This window comes from Schistocerca gregaria, chromosome 1 (genome assembly GCF_023897955.1).
Source record: "Schistocerca gregaria isolate iqSchGreg1 chromosome 1, iqSchGreg1.2, whole genome shotgun sequence".
Classification (NCBI taxonomy): domain Eukaryota; kingdom Metazoa; phylum Arthropoda; class Insecta; order Orthoptera; family Acrididae; genus Schistocerca; species Schistocerca gregaria.
This window is the reverse complement of record NC_064920.1, coordinates 1173614435-1173633420: the sequence shown is the minus strand read 5'-3', so window position 1 is coordinate 1173633420 and position 18986 is coordinate 1173614435. Positions and strand designations below refer to the sequence as shown.

General features: G+C 42.2%; 1 protein-coding gene across 5 annotated transcripts in view; it reads left to right on the top strand.

The window, feature by feature from the left end:
* Positions 1 to 18986, top strand: part of LOC126284387 (arylsulfatase B-like) — a 174539-nt gene that overhangs the window by 110633 nt on the left and 44920 nt on the right. For all 5 annotated transcript variants that reach the window (XM_049983298.1, XM_049983313.1, XM_049983289.1 and 2 more), the window contains 2 exons: positions 14799 to 15054; positions 16060 to 16217. In XM_049983298.1, coding sequence (XP_049839255.1) covers positions 14799 to 15054; positions 16060 to 16217 — 414 coding nt within the window. The remainder of the gene's footprint in view (positions 1 to 14798; positions 15055 to 16059; positions 16218 to 18986) is intronic.

Genomic DNA, 18986 nt, shown 5'->3' with positions numbered 1-18986 from the left:
TATACATAAGCATTTCTAGGATTTTTGAGAAACCTGATATCAGTGAAACTGGTCTGTAGTTGTTGGGATCATCCCTACACCCTTTCTTGTACACTGGCACTACCTTTGTTATCTTCAGTTTTTCAGGAAAAATTGCATATCTGAAAGAACAGTTTGCTATGTTCTTCAGTGGTGTTATTATCTCCTCACATATCAGCTTTATTACATGATTTGATATTTCATCATCACCAGCTGATTTCTTGGACTTCAGTTTCTGTATAGTTTTCCGTAATTCATCTTCTGTGACTGGTCTTAAGAACATAGTACTGCATGATCTTTTTGGTACCTTAATATCCTTCTGTTTTTGACTATTTATTTCCAATTTTAGGTTTTCTACTACACTGATATAGTTATTATTCAGTATGTTTGCTATATCCATACCATCTGTGACCACTGTGTTTTCTATTTTAATTGACCTAATACCTTCTTCTTTGTTTGACCCATCTTTTTTCTTTCTTTCAGCATTGATTGCATTCCAAGTTGCCTTTGCCTTGTTTTTTAACTTCGCTATAGTGGTGTCAATTGCTCTTGCTTTCGCTTCTCTTATTGTTTTTCTATACTTCTTTTTTAACATTTTATAGTTTTCAGCTTTGCCCATCCGTCTCACGTCCTGAAGCTTCCTTCGCTGTTCTAGTATATCACTGGTAATCCACTGTGTTTGATCTTGCTGCCTTTCTTGTCTCTTGACTTTGGGAAATGCTACATTAACATGGTACTTAATTGTTGAAATAAATGCATCATATTTTTCATTTACACTCTGGGCCTGTAGGGTTTCACTCCAGGTTTCCTTGCTTAACATTGTTCTAGAGATGTTGATATTTTGTTCACTGATGATCCTAATTTCTTTGGTTTTTAGTTTTGGTTCTGATACTGAGTCATTACTTCTGCAAAATCTGATTAGTTGCCCATGATGATCAGATATTTCTGTCTGAACTACATGTGACTCATAGTTACACATATTAGTAATTATGTTGTCAATAATTGTCTCACTTTGTGTAGTCACTCTTGTTGGTGCAGTTATTGTCACTTTCATGTTATGCTGTATTAACAATTCTTCAAAATCCTGTATTATTTTTGTGTCTTTTCCCATGTCAATGTTGAAGTCTCCACATATAATAAGATTTCTCTTCATGTTCATTCTCAATAAGCTAGCAATTTTTTTTTAGAAAGATGGTAATATTGCTACATGGTGACCTGTACACACAAAACACTCTAAAATCCTCTGCCACTATACCAGTAACTTCAAAGTCTTTTTCTCTAGCTATGGGAAATGTAGCAGCTTCACTGTTTACATTCTTTGATAGAGTACCTGTTTTAATATATATATACAAACGCCACCACCCTTATATTTAGATCTGCAGAAGTAACTAGCTAGTTTGTAGTCCTTTATTGCCACATTATGTATTTTACTTTCAGTTAGTCCATGTTTACTTATGCATAATATATCTGCTCTTACTCCACTCAGGAGTACTTCTGCTTCTAATTTTTTGTTACCAAAATATTGAATATTTTGATGAAGTAATTTTATGTAATTTTTCTTTTGTTGGTTTACATGTTGTGAGCTGTATTCTGGGACAAATTCTTTAGTATCATCTTTTTTTGTATGGTGCTTATATTTTTCTTTTCCAGCTGGAGTGTATGATTTTTCACCCCCTTCAGGCCATATTAGTTTCCCTTGCATCTAATGATTTTGCAGACATCTGCAAACATTCTGCTGAATGTTACAGACCCCAGTCTATTTAAATGCAAGCCATCCTTCGCTAGTGAGTTTTCACATAGGAATTTGTTTGGGTCTATAAAAATTGCCCCAAGACGATCACATTGCTCTTTAAGAGCACAGTTTATTTTGTCGATATATTTTTCACTCACCGACCTTCTGTTTATGATTCCGCTAAGTATCAGACGAGATCCTGCATACATATTTCTTGCAGAACGGATCATGTTTCTTGTTTCGCTTGCCATTTCTTCCTCGCTGCTGCTCCTTAACGAATTCGTTCCAACATCTATAAACACCCCATTATAGTTATGTCTGGTTTCAGAATCTGGTTCTGTAGTATCTTGTCTTGCATTTACCATATTTTTAAAATGTTTACCGAGTTGATGCGTTCTAATACCAGGTCGTACGTCGATCTTGCAATTGGGGACAGCAATATTCTTCAGCAGTGAATCGCCAATTATTAAAAAGTCATTTTCCTTTTGTTGCGTATCTGTCGCCTTGCATTTCCTTTTGCTGTATGTCACCACCTTCCATTTATATTTATCTTCCGGTTTTTGGCTTACTGAGTTTACCGAGACATCAACGGGAACACTCGAAATGTTGTTTTTACAGTATGATCGGTCATTTGTATTTTCGTGATCTTCTTGCTTTTCCGTTTGATGGCTTTTACACACACAGGACTTCTTTTCTTGTATTAATGTATCGTTTTCTTTCTTGATGGTCGAAAGTTCAGTTTTTAATGCCTCAATGTCACTTCATAGTAACTTTATAATTTCGTTTTTTGTATCAACTGCAGGTAGGTTAGAAAATTTAAAAAGGGACATGGATAGGCTAAAGTTAGATATACTGGGAATTAGTGAAGTTCGGTGGCAAGAGGAACAAGACTTTTGTTCAGGTGAATACAGAGTTATAAATACAAAATCAAATAGGGGTAATGCAGGAGTAGTTTTAATAATGAATAAAATTCAATTCAATTCAATTTTTATTATCACATAACATGCCTTATACAATCAAAGATTGTGACATAAGTGACTTGTCAGTTTTACACTATACATAACAATACTAAAATAGACAATAAACTAATAATATATATGGTGTAACATCTTCAAAGAGGTATTTTAATTACAATTATAATGCATTGTTACCATTCATGAAATCTTCTACACGATAGTAACATTTATCTTTCAGACATTTTTCAAGGTCTCTTTTGGTACCTTTTACATTTGGGTCATCCATATCTTTCCATATTTTATTTACAAATTTCATGCACATATAGTTTGGGGTTTTTTCACATAATTTTAAACAGTGGGTAGGTAACATGTAGCTCGTTCTATGTCTAGTGTCATATTGATGCAAGAAGAGGTTGCCCTCAAAACGTTGTGGGTTTCTTTTCGTGAAAGTGAGAGTTTCATAGATGTATATGCTAGGAATGTTCATTAGATCCAGTTTTACAAATAAAGATTTGCAGTGTTGCTTTGGTTTTGCTCCCACCATTGCTCGGATGATTCTTTTTTGTAGTCTAAAAGCTCTAAGTAAGATTTGTTTTTTCAGACCCCCAGAAAATTATACTATACCTAATGACTGAAAAAAATATGCATTATATACAGTTTTTCTTACAGCTAAATCAGTAATACTATACAAGATATTCATAATATATACAAGGCTATTCAGTTGACCCAGTATGTTGTCCACATGGTGACTCCATAACAGGTTTTTTATTGACTCACACGCCAAGGAAAAAATAGGAGTGCGGGTAAGCTACTACAAACAGCATAGTGAACGCATTATTGTGGCCAAGATAGACACAAAGCCCACACCTAATACAGTAGTACAAGTTTATATGCCAACTAGAACTGCATATGATGAAGAAATTGATGAAATGTATCATGAGATAAAAGAAATTATTCAGGTAGTGAAGAGAGATGAAAATTTAATAGTCATGGGTGACTGGAATTCAACAGTAAAAAAATGGAAGGGAAGAAAACGTAGCAGGCGAATATGGATTGTGGCTAAGAAATGAAAGAGGAAGCCACCTGGTAGAATTATGCACAGAGCATAACTTAATCATAGCTAACAGTTGGTTCAAGAATCATGAAAGAAGGTTGTATACATGGAAGAATCCTGGAGATACTAGAAGGTTTCAGATAGATTATATAATGGTAAGACAGAGATTTAGGAACCAGATTTTAAATTGAAAGACATTTCCAGGGGAAGATGTGGACTCTGACCACAATCTATTGGTTATGAACTGTAGATTAAAACTGAAGAAACTGCAAAAAGGCGGGAATTTAAGGAGATGGGACCTAGATAAACTGACTAAACCAGAGGTTGTACAGAGTTTCAGGGAGAGCATAAGGGAACAATTACCAGGAATGGGGGAAAGAAATACAGTAGAAGAAGAATGGGTAGCTTTGAGGGATGAAACAGTGAAGGCAGCAGAGGATCAAGTAGGTAAAAAGACAAAGGCTAGTAGAAATCCTTGGGTAACAGAAGAGATACTGAATTTAATTGATGCAACAAGAAAATACAAAAATGCAGTCAATGAAGCAGGCAAAAGGAATACAAACGTCTCAAAAGTGAGATCTACAGGAAGTGCAAAATGGCTAAGAAGGGATGGCTAGAGGACAAATGTAAGGATGTAGAGGCTTATCTCATGAGGGGTAAGATAGATACTGCCTACAGGAAAATTAAAGAGACCTTTGGAGAAAAGAGAACCACTTGTATGAACATCAAGAGCTCAGATGGGAACCCAGTTCTAAGCAAAGAAGGGAAAGCAGAAAGGTAGAATGAGTCTATAGAGGGTCTGTTCAATGTACCTGCGGGCAATATTATGGAAATGGAAGAGGATTTAGATGAAGATGAAGTGAGAGTTATGATACTGCATGAAGAGTTGACAGAACACTGAAAGATGTAAGTTGAAACAAGGCCCCGGGAGTAGACAACATTCCATTGGAACTACTGACAGCCTTGGGAGAGCCAGTCTTAACAAAACTCTCCCATCTGGTGAGCAGAATGTATGAGACAGGTGAAATACCCTCAGACTTCAAGAATAATATAATAATTACAATCCCAAAAAAAGCAGGTGTTGACAGATGTGAAAAATACTGAACTATCAGTTTAATAAGTCACGGCTGAAAAATATTAACGTGAATTCTTTACAGATGAATGGAAATACTGGTAGAAGCCAACCTCGGGAAAGATCAGTTTGGATTCCGTAGAAATACTGGAACACGTGAGGCAATACTGACCTTACGACTTATCTTTGAAGAAAGATTAAGGAAAGGCAAACCTACGTTTCTAGCATTTGTAGACCTAGAGAAAGCTTTTGACAATGTTGACTGGAATACTCTCTTTCAAATTCTGAAGGTGGCAGGGGTAAAATACAGGGAGTGAAAGGCTGTACAATTTGTACAGAAAGCCGATGGCAATTATAAGAGTCGAGGGACATGAAAGGGAAGCAGTGCTTGGGAAAGCACTGGTTGGGAAGGGAGTGAGACAGGGTTGTAGCCTCTCCCCGATGCTATTCAATCTGTATATTGAGCAAGCAGTAAAGAAACAAAAGAAAAGTTTGGAGTTGGCATTAAAATCCATGGAAAAGAAATAAAAACTTTGAGGTTCGCCGATGACATTGTAATTCTGTCAGAGACAGCAAAGGACTTGGAAGAGCAGTTGAAAGGAATGGATAGGGTCTGGAAAGGAGGGTATAATATGCACATCAACAAAAGCAAAACGAGGATAATGGAATGTTGTCACATTAAATCGGGTAATGCTGAGGGAATTAGATTAGGAAATGAGACACTTAAAGTAGTAAAGGAGTTTTGCTATTTGGGGAGCAAAATAAATAATGATGTTTGAAGTAGAGGGGATATAAAATGTAGACTGGCTATGGCAAGGAAAGCGTTTCTGAAGAAGAGAAATTTGTTAACATCGAGTATAGATTTAATTGTCAGGAAGTCGTTTATGAAAGTATTTGTATGGAGTGTAGCCATGTATGGAAGTGAAACATGGACGATAAATAGTTAGGACAAGAAGGGAATAGAAGCCTTCAAAATGTGGTGCTACAGAAGAATGCTGAAGATTAGATGGGTAGATCACATAACTAATGAGGAGGTATTGAATAGAATTGGGGAGAAGAGGAGTTTGTGGCACAACTTGACTAGAAGAAGGGATTGGTTGGTGGGACATGTTCTGAGGCATCAAGGGATCACCAATTTAGTACTGGGGGGCAGCGTGGAGGGTAAAAATCGTAGAGGGAGACCAAGAGATGTACACTAAGCAGATTCAGAAGGATGTATGCTGCAGTAGGTACTGGGAGATGAAGAAGCTGGCACAGGATAGAGTAGCATGGAGAGCTGCATCAAACCAGTCTGAGGACTGAAGACCACAACAACGACAACAGCAACAACAACAACAACAACAAAAGGTCAAGCATGCTTTTGCAACCATTTATGGTTCGAGTGGGCTCATGAACTAACTGTTCAAAATAATTTTCTTAGTAAGCATTCAGTACAATTTTGGATGACGTTTTATGCTTGCTGGCAGCTTTAAATGTAAAATTTTTCCAGCATATCGAGGGTAGATTGAAGTCTCCACTGACTATTATTTTATGAGCGAGGTACTTATTTGAAATGAGTCTCAAGTTTTCTTAGAACTTTTCAGCAACTATATCTTCTGAACCAGGGGGTCGGTAAAATGACCCAATTAATAGTTTAGTCTGATTATCAGTTATAACCTCTATCCATACTCTTTCACACAAACTATCTACTTCAATTTTGCTACAAGGCAAATTGCCTCTGACAACAATAAATACTCCACCACCAACTGTATTTAATCTATCATTTCTGAACACTGTTAGATTGTTTCAAAAAATTTCGGCTAAACTTATTTCCGGCTGTAGCCCAGCTCTCTGTACCTACAACTATTTGAGCTTCAGTGCTTTTTGTTAGGGCTTGGAGCTCTGGTTCTTTTTCAACACAGCTACGACAATTTGCAACTACAATACCAATTGTTTTTACAACTGCCTTACTATGTTTTACCTGCCCACTTTTAGATGGACGCCACTTTTGTGATTCCCTGAGACCCTCTAACCTAAAAAACCGCCCAGTCCCTTCCACACAGCCTCCACTGCCTGTGTAGCCACCACCTGTGTGTAGTGGACTAATGACCTATTAAGCAGAACATGGAAACCTACCACCCGATGGCACAAGTCAAGGAATCTGCAGCCTACAGGGTCACAGAACCGCCTGAGATTCTGAATCAGACCCTCCACTTGGCTCTGCACCAAAGGACCACAGTTGGTTTTATCGACAATGCTGCAGGTGGTGAGCTCTGCCTTAATCTTAGAAGCAAGACTGGCAGTCTGTACCATTTCCGCTAGCCACCCGAAACCAGACAGAATCTTCTGCGATTCAAAGCGACACATGTCGTTGGTACCGTCATGAGCCACCACTGCAGTTGGCTGCACCCTGTACTCTTCATGGCATCTGGAAGCACCCTTTCCACATCCAGGATGACTCCTCCCGGAATGCACACGGAGTGCACACTGGCTTCCTTCCCCTCTTCGGCAGCCATTTTCCTAAGGGGCCCCATTACGTGCCTAACTACCAGCAAACCCTGCCTCTGTGAATGCCCAGACCTTGCGGGCCGAGAAACTTCCACTGGAACGGGATGGACGATTGCATCCGGCTCACAGACATCGTCAGCCACAAATAACGCCCGAAACCTGTTCGTCAAACGAACTGGGGAGGCCCTACGATCGGCCCCTTGGAATGTTTTTTGCTGCCTGCCAGACTTTGGAATGATCTCCCACTTGACCACAGGTGAGGGGTCAACCTCAGTGCAGGTAGTATCCGAGGCGGTCGCAGCAGTGGACCAATTGCAGGAAACGTGGGATGTGCTCGATGTTCCTCACATCCCCTCGTTCGATCCCCCACAGTGACGCCCCTTGGCAGCAGCCTCAAGCTGTGTGACTGAAGACAATGGAGCCTGGAGCTGTGAGTGAAGGGTCACCAACTCAGCTCGCATCTGTACTCAACAATCACAGCTCCTGTCCATTATTGCAGTCGCTTCTATTTTAAGCTCGTAAAAATATGCAACAAACAAACAATTTACTCACTTTATTAGCAGCGGGGAATTCAAGTGCTCTCTCACTGACAGTCTAACTGACACTGAGCTGTTCTAACCAAACAAAGAATAGCCTGTATGATAAGAGGGTCGATACAACGGTCGATCGCAACGGCGGTACTGTACACTACACTGTTATTGAAATAAAAGGTGGTACCTAGTAAGCACTGAAACATGCAAGAAATTACAAAAATAAACTAGTAACTAAACAGATAACTGAAAATAAGTCGCTCCTGTTTGAAGCTCATAAAAATATGTAACAAGCGAACAATGTACTCGCCTTATTAGTAGCTAGAACTAGCGGTGCGCTCTCGCTGACAGTCTAACTGACACTTGCCAATGAAGTTGTTCTGTTTATTATTTACATATTTTCAGTGTAGGCTGTTGTATAAGAGCACAAGAGCACCTGAACACCCTGAATTTTGATACCTTGTGGATTTATCGGTTTTTTTCTTTGAACACTGTTAAATGTAACGTAGATGCAGTAATTTAAAATACATGTTCTAAATCTACTGCGCTTTGCTACACTGCTTCTTCTGTGACTTCATGAATCTTGGCATAGGATTGAAAGCACACCTTCAGCTGTGTTCGTTTTAAGAAGCTTCTGTGCATGCGGAACTGGCGTAGCATAATTGTCTTGCGGGGCAAATACAGGGTGTTTCAAAAATGACCGGTATATTTGAAACAGCAATAAAAACTAAACGAGCAGCGATAGAAATACACCGTTTGTTGCAATATGCTTGGGACAACAGTGCATTTTCAGGCGGACAAACTTTCGAAATTACAGTAGTTACAATTGTCAACAACAGAACGGACGTAGCTGGTGGAATACTTAACTTTAATCCATTAATAGAGAACGTCGCTCTTTATGGTACATGATTCACAATATCAATAGTACGGATACTGGCGCCTTGCTAGGTCATAGCAAATAACGTAGCTGAAGGCTATGCTAACTATCGTCTCGGCAAATGAGAGCGTAGAAGTCAGTGAACCATCGCTAGCAAAGTCAGTTGTACAACTGGGGCGAGTGCTAGGAAGTCTCTGTAGACCTGCCGTGTGGCGAAGCTCGGTCTGCAATCACTGATAGTGGCAACACGCGGGTCTGACGTATACTACCGGACCGCGGCCGATTTAAAGGCTACCACCTAGCAAGTGTGGTGTCAGGTGGTGACACCACATTCCTCCCCCGCAAATCAGCGTATGGTTGTGGCATAAGGCTTCCGCCCGCCGCGGGGAGGACCGCATGTTTACGTATGCGACGAGGTGGGGAGCCTAACAACAGGCGAGGCTGTGCCACCCGCACCCTGCCATTCGGACTGCGGGGAGCTAGGAAACGCCTGAAAACCTGCTCCAGGGTGCACGCCAATATGTGGTGTATGAGCCCGTAGAGAGACAGGAGGGGCCGATGGGTCGACCTCCGTCGGGCCGGGACACCCGACAGGCGAAGACGACATATGGTCCGGAGCGGGCAAGAATTCCATGTCGGAGGACAACTGGTCACGGGAAGCGATCAGCGGCGTGGGATCCAGGGAGGCGCCCGGCGGTTGCAGCGACGCGTCCACCGCGGGCGTCTCCGGCGGGAGAACAGGCGGCGGCGGCGGTGGCGGAGGCGCGTCGCCATGGGGCGAAATGGAAGGCAGCGTCGGTAACACCTGGGGCTGAGGCGAGCCAGTAGATGGGTCCCCGGGGTGCTGACCAGACAGCACCGTCGCTGAAAGCAGACGGCGAGCGGCAGATCCCGTGCGACAACAGAGGCGCAGCTGATTGAGATGCCGACGCACCTCGCCAGAGGCCCCCAAAACCAGATACATAGCGCGGCCGAGGCAGCGAAGAATGTGCCCTTCGAGCCAACGCCATGAACCTCGATAGTGGCGATAGTAGACAACGTCGCCTGGAGCAAAAGCAGGTGTCTGCTGCTGCACAGGAACCTGATGGGGCGGATGCAGCAAAGACATCAAGGTTCGATGAGGGCGACCGTGGAGCAACCCAGCCGGCGAGCAACCATCTTGCGTCTGAGAGCGATACGAGGACAAAAAGAGCAATAACGCGTCCTCCCGAGAATGCGAGTCTTTCAACTTCAACATCTGTGACTTGAAAGTCCTGACCAATCGTTCAGCGGCACCGTTTGCCTGTGGCGAAAATGGCACGGACGTCAGATGTTAAATACCATTGGCGTTGCAGAATGACTGAAATACTGCGGATATGAATTGCGGGCCATTGTTGGAAACAATAGTCTGTGGAAGACCGTCAATGCAAAAGATAGCGGATAACGCTTGGATGGTGGCAGAGGATGTCGTGGAAGACATCCGGACAACAAAAGGAAAATTACGGAATGAATCTACCACAACCAACCATCAAGCATTCCAGAATGGATCAGCAAAATCGATGTGTAAGTGTTGCCAAGGGGAAGTGGCTTTTGGCCATGCAAAGAATTTCTGCGGTAGCACTGAGTGTTGTTCGGCACACACCATGCAAGAAGAGCACATATTCGTCATCGCGACATCGATTCCGAACCAAGTACAGTGCTGACGAGCAAGTTGTTTCGTTCTCACTACACCCCAATGTCCTTTGTGGAGAAGCTGTAAGACAGAGGACTGTAACGAACGTGGTACCATGACCCTGTACTGATCATTATCAGAATGCAACAGCAAAACACCACGTCGTACAAAAAGTCTCTCCTAGTGAGCAAAAAATCGGCGAACCAAAGGGTCCCCGATCTGTGGCTTTGACAAGGGCCATTGCGTAGCAGCAAAACGCAGAATGGGAGCAAGGACAGGGTCGGCAACTGTGGCTGTAGCTATACGACGAAAATCAATCGGAAACGATTCAACCACGTCATCGGTTTCTGCATCTATGAACATGCAAGCACGTTCGGAGGAATCGAATGTCCTATCCTCAGCAACAGGCAAGTGGGACAACGCATCGGCGTTTCCGTGCTTAGCAGTGGACCGATACAAGATATCATAGCGATACTGCAAGAGGAAAATAGACCAGCGAATGAACTTCTGTGCTGTACGTGGAGGTACAGGCTCGGCGGATGAAAAAGCGATGTCAAAGGTTTGTGGTCTGTGATTACGGTAAAGTGACGACCATACAAGAAATCATGAAACTTTGTAACACCAAATACGAGAGCCAATGCTTCTTTCTCGATCTGTGAATAATTTCTTTGCGCAGACGAGAGCAATTTGGACGCAAAGGCAATAGGGCGATCGTGCGATCCATCTTTGTGTGCAAGCACAGCACCGATCCCGAAATCCGATGCATCCACCATCAACAAAAGGGGCTTCTGGGGATCGAAAGGCATAAGGCAAGTATTGGAAAGCAACGCCGATTTCAACTGGTGAAAGGCGCGTTCGCACTCCGTCGTCCAGACGAATGGAACACCCTTACGGCGTAAGCAATGAAGCGGAGCTGAAATGGAAGAGGCCTGTGGCACATAGCGATGGTAGTAATTTATTTTTCCCAGCACACTCTGTAGCTGCTTCAAATTCTGCAGCGACGGCAAGTCTTGTATGGCACGCAGGTGCGTGGGACTGGGATGTATGCCTTGGGCATTGATTACATGTCCCAAGTATGGCAAGCCCCGAACAAAAAACACACATTTGTCCTTCCACAAGCGAAGACCATTTTGTCGCAAGACCTGAAATAATGTTCTGAGATTGGCCAAATGTTCTTCTTCCGTCTTTCCAGAGATCACAATATTGTCCAGATAATTTGCTGCAATAGGGACCGACGCACAAGCAGTTTGTAGATATTGCTGAAACAATGCAGGGGCGGATGCACACCCGAATGGCAGTCGTCTGAATCGATACAAACCAAGATGCGTCTTAACCACCAAAACGCGCTGGGATTCTTTGTCCACCAGTATTTGCAAGTATGCGTCTGCTAGGTCCAACTTCGAAAAATATGTACCCGGGCACTGTTGTCAAAAAGATCGTCCGGGCGGGGTAAAGGAAAAGTTGCAATCACTAGTTGTGGATTCACTGTTGTCTTGAAGTCCACACGAAGTCTCAACGTTCCGGAAGGTTTTGGCAAAATTACTAAGGGTGATGCCCAGAGAGAAGCCTGCACACGTTCAATTACACCTTGTGATTCCAAATCGTGTAATGTTTTTGCGACCTCATCACGCAATGCGTGGGGAACATTGCGTGCTCTGAAGAATTTCGGTGGTGCGTTTACTTTCAGTTCCAAATGTGCTTTATAGTTATTAGCGCGACCGAGGCCAGGTGCAAAAATGTCTGCAAATTCTTCACATAGACGAGAAACACTGTCTGAAGGCACAGTCTGGTTCACTGATAGGACCTTATTTACTATAGACAAGTTAAACAACCAAAATAAATCGAAACCAAACAAGTTCACTGCAGAAGCAGAACGAAGGACGTAAAATGACACAAGTTATGTTTGTCCTTTTTATGTTGCAAGAAGGCTGCACCGTCCTAACACAGGGATATCTTCATCGGAATAGCTAGATAATTTAACATTTGCGGCACGCAACGGAGGTCTGCCCAGCAGTTTGTAAGTGTCTTGATTGATCAGTGAAACTGCAGCTCCTGTATTGAGTTGGAATGGTATCACATTGCCGTTTATGTCCAAGTCTACAAAAAGTTTATTGTCCTGCTGACGACAAGAGCGACTGTCTCGTGCAACATGAACTGACACTGGTACATAATCACTTGCGACTTGACGGGAATTCCGGCGATGACAACGCACACTATTTTTGGGACAAACACAGTCACTGTTAGAGAGAGTGGCACTGAGTGGAGTGGAATGAACTACTTGGATTTCCATGGGCGAAGTTTCGTGAGCCTGAGTATCCTTGGTTAGATTCCAATTCCGGCGCGAAGCAAAGGGCCTGGAACGGTTTTGAGCTTCCGATCGGAGCTTTTTCTGGCAAACACTCTGAACATGTCCTTTTTTATTACAATAAAAGCAAATAGCTTGGCGTGACGGGCAATTCTCACCCGAATGTTTAGTAGCACACCGCGGGCATGATTTGATCACTGCATGTGCACACGGCGCGGCACACATGGCTGAGAGCCTGGCGGCAGCGGCGCAGCCGGGCGCGAGGACTGTTTACTGTTCCGTGCATCTCGCCCGGCAGGCCGGTTAACCTGACACACTGCTGGTGAAGTTTCAAATGATTCCTGAGCAAAGTCAAGTGTGTCCTGCCGATCCAATATGTCCATCACTTGTTGAAGGGAGGGATTTACTAGTTTCAAAATCTGTTCCCTTATACGAACATCAGAAACGTTCTGTGCAATTGCATCATGTACCATAGTATCTGAATAAAGGAGTCCACATTGACACTCAAAAGCACAATCCCTAGTATGGCCTTGCAAGGTTGCAACCCACTCCCAGTTAATCTGACCTGCCGTACGTTTTGTACGAAAGAAGGTATACCGTTTGGCAACTACAGTGGCTGATTCTTTGAAATATGCATCTAATGCAGACAAAATTTCTTCTTAGGACAGAGTTGCTACGTCGCGTCGGGGAAATAATTTGACTACCACACGTACGTGGTCACCCCGACGGATGAAAGCAAAAATGGCTGCCGCTCGTTACCTTGAATTCTGTAGGCGGCGAGATGGAATCCAAATTGGCGTGACCACTCTGTCCAGCTTTCCAGTGCAGCATCAAAAGGTCGAAAAGTAGGTGCAACAGCGTGTTGAGGCTGCGGTAGTGGTGAAGCGGCTGCTGCCACATCGTATTGCATTGCACGTTGACCCTGGACGAGCTGTCCAAGGGCATCCAGTAAGGCCTGCGTCTGCTGATTCTGTAAGCGATAAAATTCGGACAGTATATGTGGAGATTGTGGCGAAGCCATTACACAAGTAATTCAGGGCAATATCGATACGAATGCGGTTTTGCCTCGTCGCCAATGTTGTGGTTGGCAGGAGAGCCAACTGTATGGTTAAAGGAGGCCGAAATGCGTGCGTCTCACCTCACGCAGGCTGGCGTGAGGTCTGGAACATGACAAGGGAATTAGAATTGAGAAAAACGGACGTAGCTGGTGGAATACTTAACTTTAATCCATTAATGATGAATGTCGCTCTTTATGGTACATGATTCACAATATCAATAGTACAGATACTGGCGCCTTGCTAGGTCGTAGCAAATAACGTAGCTGAAGGCTATGCTAACTATCGTCTTGGCAAATGAGAGCGTAGAAGTCAGTGAACCATCGCTAGCAAAGTCGGCTGTACAACTGGGGCGAGTGCTAGGAAGTCTCTCTAGACCTGCCGTGTGGCGGCGCTCGGTCTGCAATCACTGATAGTGGCGACACGCGGGTCCAACGTATACTACCAGACCACGGCCGATTTAGAGGGTACCACCTAGCAAGTGTGGTGTCTGGCGGTGACACCACAAAACCAAATGGTAATAACAAATAGGTTTTACTGCATTAATATCAGAAATGTGTGTTTCAGTATTAGTTTACGTTAATTATGTTAAAGGTATACAAATAAACTTGATATGATCTCGCAACACCATTACAATGTATACTCATTACATTTATTAATTTTGTGTGTACAATCACACATTAGTATTGGTTATTCTGGATCACTCAGGTGTCATAGATTTTGTCTGGAAATGGTCCATATTGTTACACTACAATCTCCAACCATACTTATTTACAGCAAACATCTACTTCAATTTAACTATAAGAGAAATTACCTCTGACAATAACAAACATGCCACCTCCAACTGGTTTTAATATATCCTTTCTTTTAACACTGTTTGATCCTTGGTTAAAACTTCAGTTGAATTTATCTCCAGCTTTCAGCTCCTTTAATGATTTCTACCTCATTGTCTTCTGTGAGCACTTCAATTTCCTGTTCCTTAATTATTTACTCACATTGCTGCTTTTACACCTAACATAATTATGATACCACTTATTCCATGTGTTCTGTTATTGTATTAGGTACCAAACCATCAACCGATACAGGGACTAGATATGCATCGTGGTCTTTCAGCAGCATGGGATACAAAAGGAACATATGCCACAGAATTGTTTACCAGAGAAGCAGTGTCCATTATTCAGCATCACAATGTCTCAAGTCCATTACTTCTCTATATTGGCCACTTAGCTCCACACAGTCCACTAGAAGTTCCTGATCAAGCAGCTGCTGATGAAAGGTTCTCTCATATTACTGACCCAGAAAGGAGAATATATGCAGGTACCAAGTTGTCTGGCCAATGAAATATATGACCATTGTACAGTTTAGTTTTATGAAACATTTTGTGATTGATACATTTCAAGATATGCAGATGTGAATGACTCACTTTATCCATTGTTGTTTAAATACAGCTTTATTGAATGTGACTATGTTGCATGAATGTGTGAAGTAAGAGCATACAAAACGAATACTTGTGCAACTTTCTCTCTTCTTCAGAGGCTGGCTGCTGACTTTTAATGAGGTACTCATTCCAGTTAATTACAGTAATAATCACACTATGGCAAAAAGAGAGGGAGAGAAAGAAAAAAATTGTGTATGTGTGGGCGTAGTACAAGAGGGCAGGAGAGGGGGAAGGCTACAGATCAGAGAAGCATCTGAAATTAAAAAAGACGAATGCTACTATATAATTAGATGTGATATGTTTCATGTTTCTTATGAAGTTGTCACTGTGGCTAAATCTTATGCTGAAGGTGTTGTGAGTTGTTACAACAAGCAGTTTAATCATCATAAACATAAGATACACACAGAGGAAAGAAAAAGTTGTAAGGAAATGTCAAAGGAAAGGGAAAGTTAAAGTTAGATAGACATATAAAGTACATGCTACCAGAATCTAAAAAAAAAGTTCCTGTAGCTGAATCATAATTGTTAATGATCATTACGTTGTGTAACAAAATAATATTAATTTTTTTGTATTTATTGACTTAGCATATTCATTTTTGTTTTCCTGATTTAATAAGATAGCAGGATTAAGTAAAAAGATGATATGCCTGTTGTATCCATAGTACAACTGCCCCCTTTCTTGAATACAATAATGCTTGTTCATGTCTTAATTGACATATTCTCAGCACCACTTATAGCACATCCATCTGCAAAACTGTTTACCTTAAATTTAAAATAAATTTCTTTTGGTCCAGTTCTAATAATATATTATTAGTTATATTAGTTATACTGACTGATGAAATCAGATGTCATATCTGACATTCATGAAACTTATATCTGTGACAGAAATGCTTTGGCACCTTGATGTATCTGTTGGTGAAGTAATAAAAGCTCTGCAACAACGCGATATGCTCAATAATACAGTGATTGTGTTCATATCTGATAATGGTGGACAGCCTCATGGCATACACTATAATAAAGCATCAAACTGGCCACTAAGAGGGGTAAGTGACTATTTAAATCAGCTTTTGTATGTTTTAATCTTTAAAAGCTGGAGAGTGTGACTTTCTTTTGTTGTACATTACACAGTCTTTCTTTCCTTTTTCATTTTGTTGCACATGGTCCACAAACTACATTCAAAATAGCATGAGATATTAAATCAGCATAATAGAGACTTTTTAAGGCTGTGGTTTAGGATGTTCGCAGCCAAACAAATTTGTATGTGGTTTGGTGGCTCAGAAAGTAAATGGCAGGCTGCAGATACAAACTGATGAAGGTTTCTCGGGCCTCCAGCCAGGTGGTAGCATTGATATCTCGCGACGTTTCGGGAAGTGTCATACTACCCATCTTCTGGCGAAGTGTTGAGATTCGTGGAGAGTGGGCTATTTATGTGCGTGGTCACCCCCCCCCCCCCCCACTAGACCTCGGGTGGCTGTGGTGGACCAACAGTGTGCGCGCGGTGGTGGTGATGGCGGGCGCCCCCCGATGTAAACATTGTGTCTGCATCTGCGTCTGTGGCGGAGGATGTTGACGGGTGCACTCCCGACGGATTGCCGCTATCGCAGGGTTCCATGCTGCGTTGAGTTGGTGTCCCTCATCTCTTTTGACCAGATTCTCGTGAATCCTTATTTCTATGGATTCTTCGATAACGCTTTTCCAAAAGCCAGAGAGCTCGGCACAGTACCTTCGTGTTTTCGAGATATCAACCTACCACCGGCTGGAGACCCGAGAAACCTTCATCAATAGTTTGTCAGGAAAGCCTACAGTCACATATGCAGATACATAGTTTCAAAACTTTATCCTCAGTTGGATCTAGGATTTCTTATATCACTTTTTGTTTCTTTCACCAATAGGCATTGGTATATTAATGCAAAAAATGAGAAGTTTCACTATTATCACAGAACCACGTAAAGTTTTAGGACTCTATAACTGACTGGATAGCTAGATTGAAAGGTCAGAAAAAGTCAAAGGCCAACCACCTTGAACCAGTGCCGTGCCTGATAAAGCACTGTGGTCTTTAAACCAGTGTTGAGCATTAAAAGATTCGTTTGGCTGTCAGCTACAATTATTTAGGGTTCTCTGTGTATTTTGTGGCAGCATAACTCAATGAAATATTCTTGAATTATAAGTTGAGATTTGATTATGCCAGTTTGAGTATGGTGCTGGGCCTTAACACCTACTGACATATACAGCCTCCAGAAGTCATAGCAGTATAAACATTCTTCACTCTCTTCCTCGTTGTCATTCGACATCAGTTTATTATACCTTGAGCATGAAGGGGTGGTTAAGATGTCAGTAAGGTTCATCACTTTTTCGTTTACATGCAGCATGTTTGGGGACTCCTTTTCATTTAATTTCTTCAGATAGTTCACTCTTATCAGGAGATTCGGTTAAAACAACAGGTTTTTCACGCCTGTTAGATGGTTTCCTTTTTTTAAATCCGCCTTTGGAATAGCTAACACCATTTCAAGGCTGGTAACCTGAAAGTTAGACGAAACAGAGGCTTGGTCGTCAGTTATTAATTGTTCAGGTGTTTTACGTCTTGACAAAATCTCTGATATTTGGTCTTCCGTTTCTGTAACTTCAGATGTGTGAGCTTGATGAATGTCTGTAGTTGAACAGGGAAGGTAATCACGTTCTTGAAACACATTTCTGTTTACAGGACAAATGCCTGTTTTCTGAAACCCGTTCACTGCTGTGGACATTGTAGCGGAATGAATGAAGGCTTTGCTGAATAAACTTGCGATCTGATGCAGCGTAACAACTTTTCCAGGATGGGTGTGAAGCCACGATCTTATTTCATCTTCATAAAATTTACCGAGAGGTTACATAAATGCAATGTCCAATGGTTGAAGACGGTGTGAGCAGTGTGGTGGCAAACACAGCAAGACAACCCCATTTTCGCAGGCCACATCTATCTGTTCTAAATTCTTGGTGTGAGTTTTGTGGCCGTCCAGTATGAGAAGTATAGGTCTTTCTTTTGACGCTCCAGTAAATGCAATAAACTTCTTAAACCAAGTCAAAAATAGTTCTTTCGTCATCCAACCAGTTTCTTGAACTTCTGCCCAGGCACCAGGGGGCAGGCCGGTCTAAAATACCTGTTGCATTCGTTTTCGAGGATAAATTAACATAGGTGCACCCCGACGCTGAAACAAATTTCTGCAGTCACAGTCTGGCCTCTTTCTGCTGAAGTAACTGCTCCCACCTGTCTGCGCCCTTTCAAAGCAACCACCTTTGTGTGACCTTTTGGAATGACTGTAACCAATCTGATCACAATTGAAAATTCTGTCACCCATTAACTTGAATGTGCCTAACTGACTTTCTAACAGATCGAAAAACCGATCTACAGCAACTCGATTAAACCCCATTCTTCGTGCGATTGATGTGGCCTCTGGTTTTCGTATTGTTAAGGTAGGATTTCGTGCAAGAAACCCATTTAACCAATCTCTTCCAGCAGATTTGGCTGCAGTATTAAATGGATGTTTGAGGTTGTTTCGTTCAGCTAGCTGAAGAGCAAGTTCACAAAGTTCTTTTAGTGTTAGGCCAAAATACTGTCCTTCCATCTGTGTTAAGTAGTCTTTAAGTTCTGCCTCGTGTTCTGGGGTAAACACACTGGTGATTGGTCCTAACATTTTCACAATTGCATAGCCAGGATTAGCACGTTTCTTTGCCACATGTCATTCAGTCGTTGTCGGTAGCACGTTGAACTGTTGAGCAGCCCTGAAACAACCCATATGACCTTCCATAACAGCATTTACAGCGCCTTCCATTGA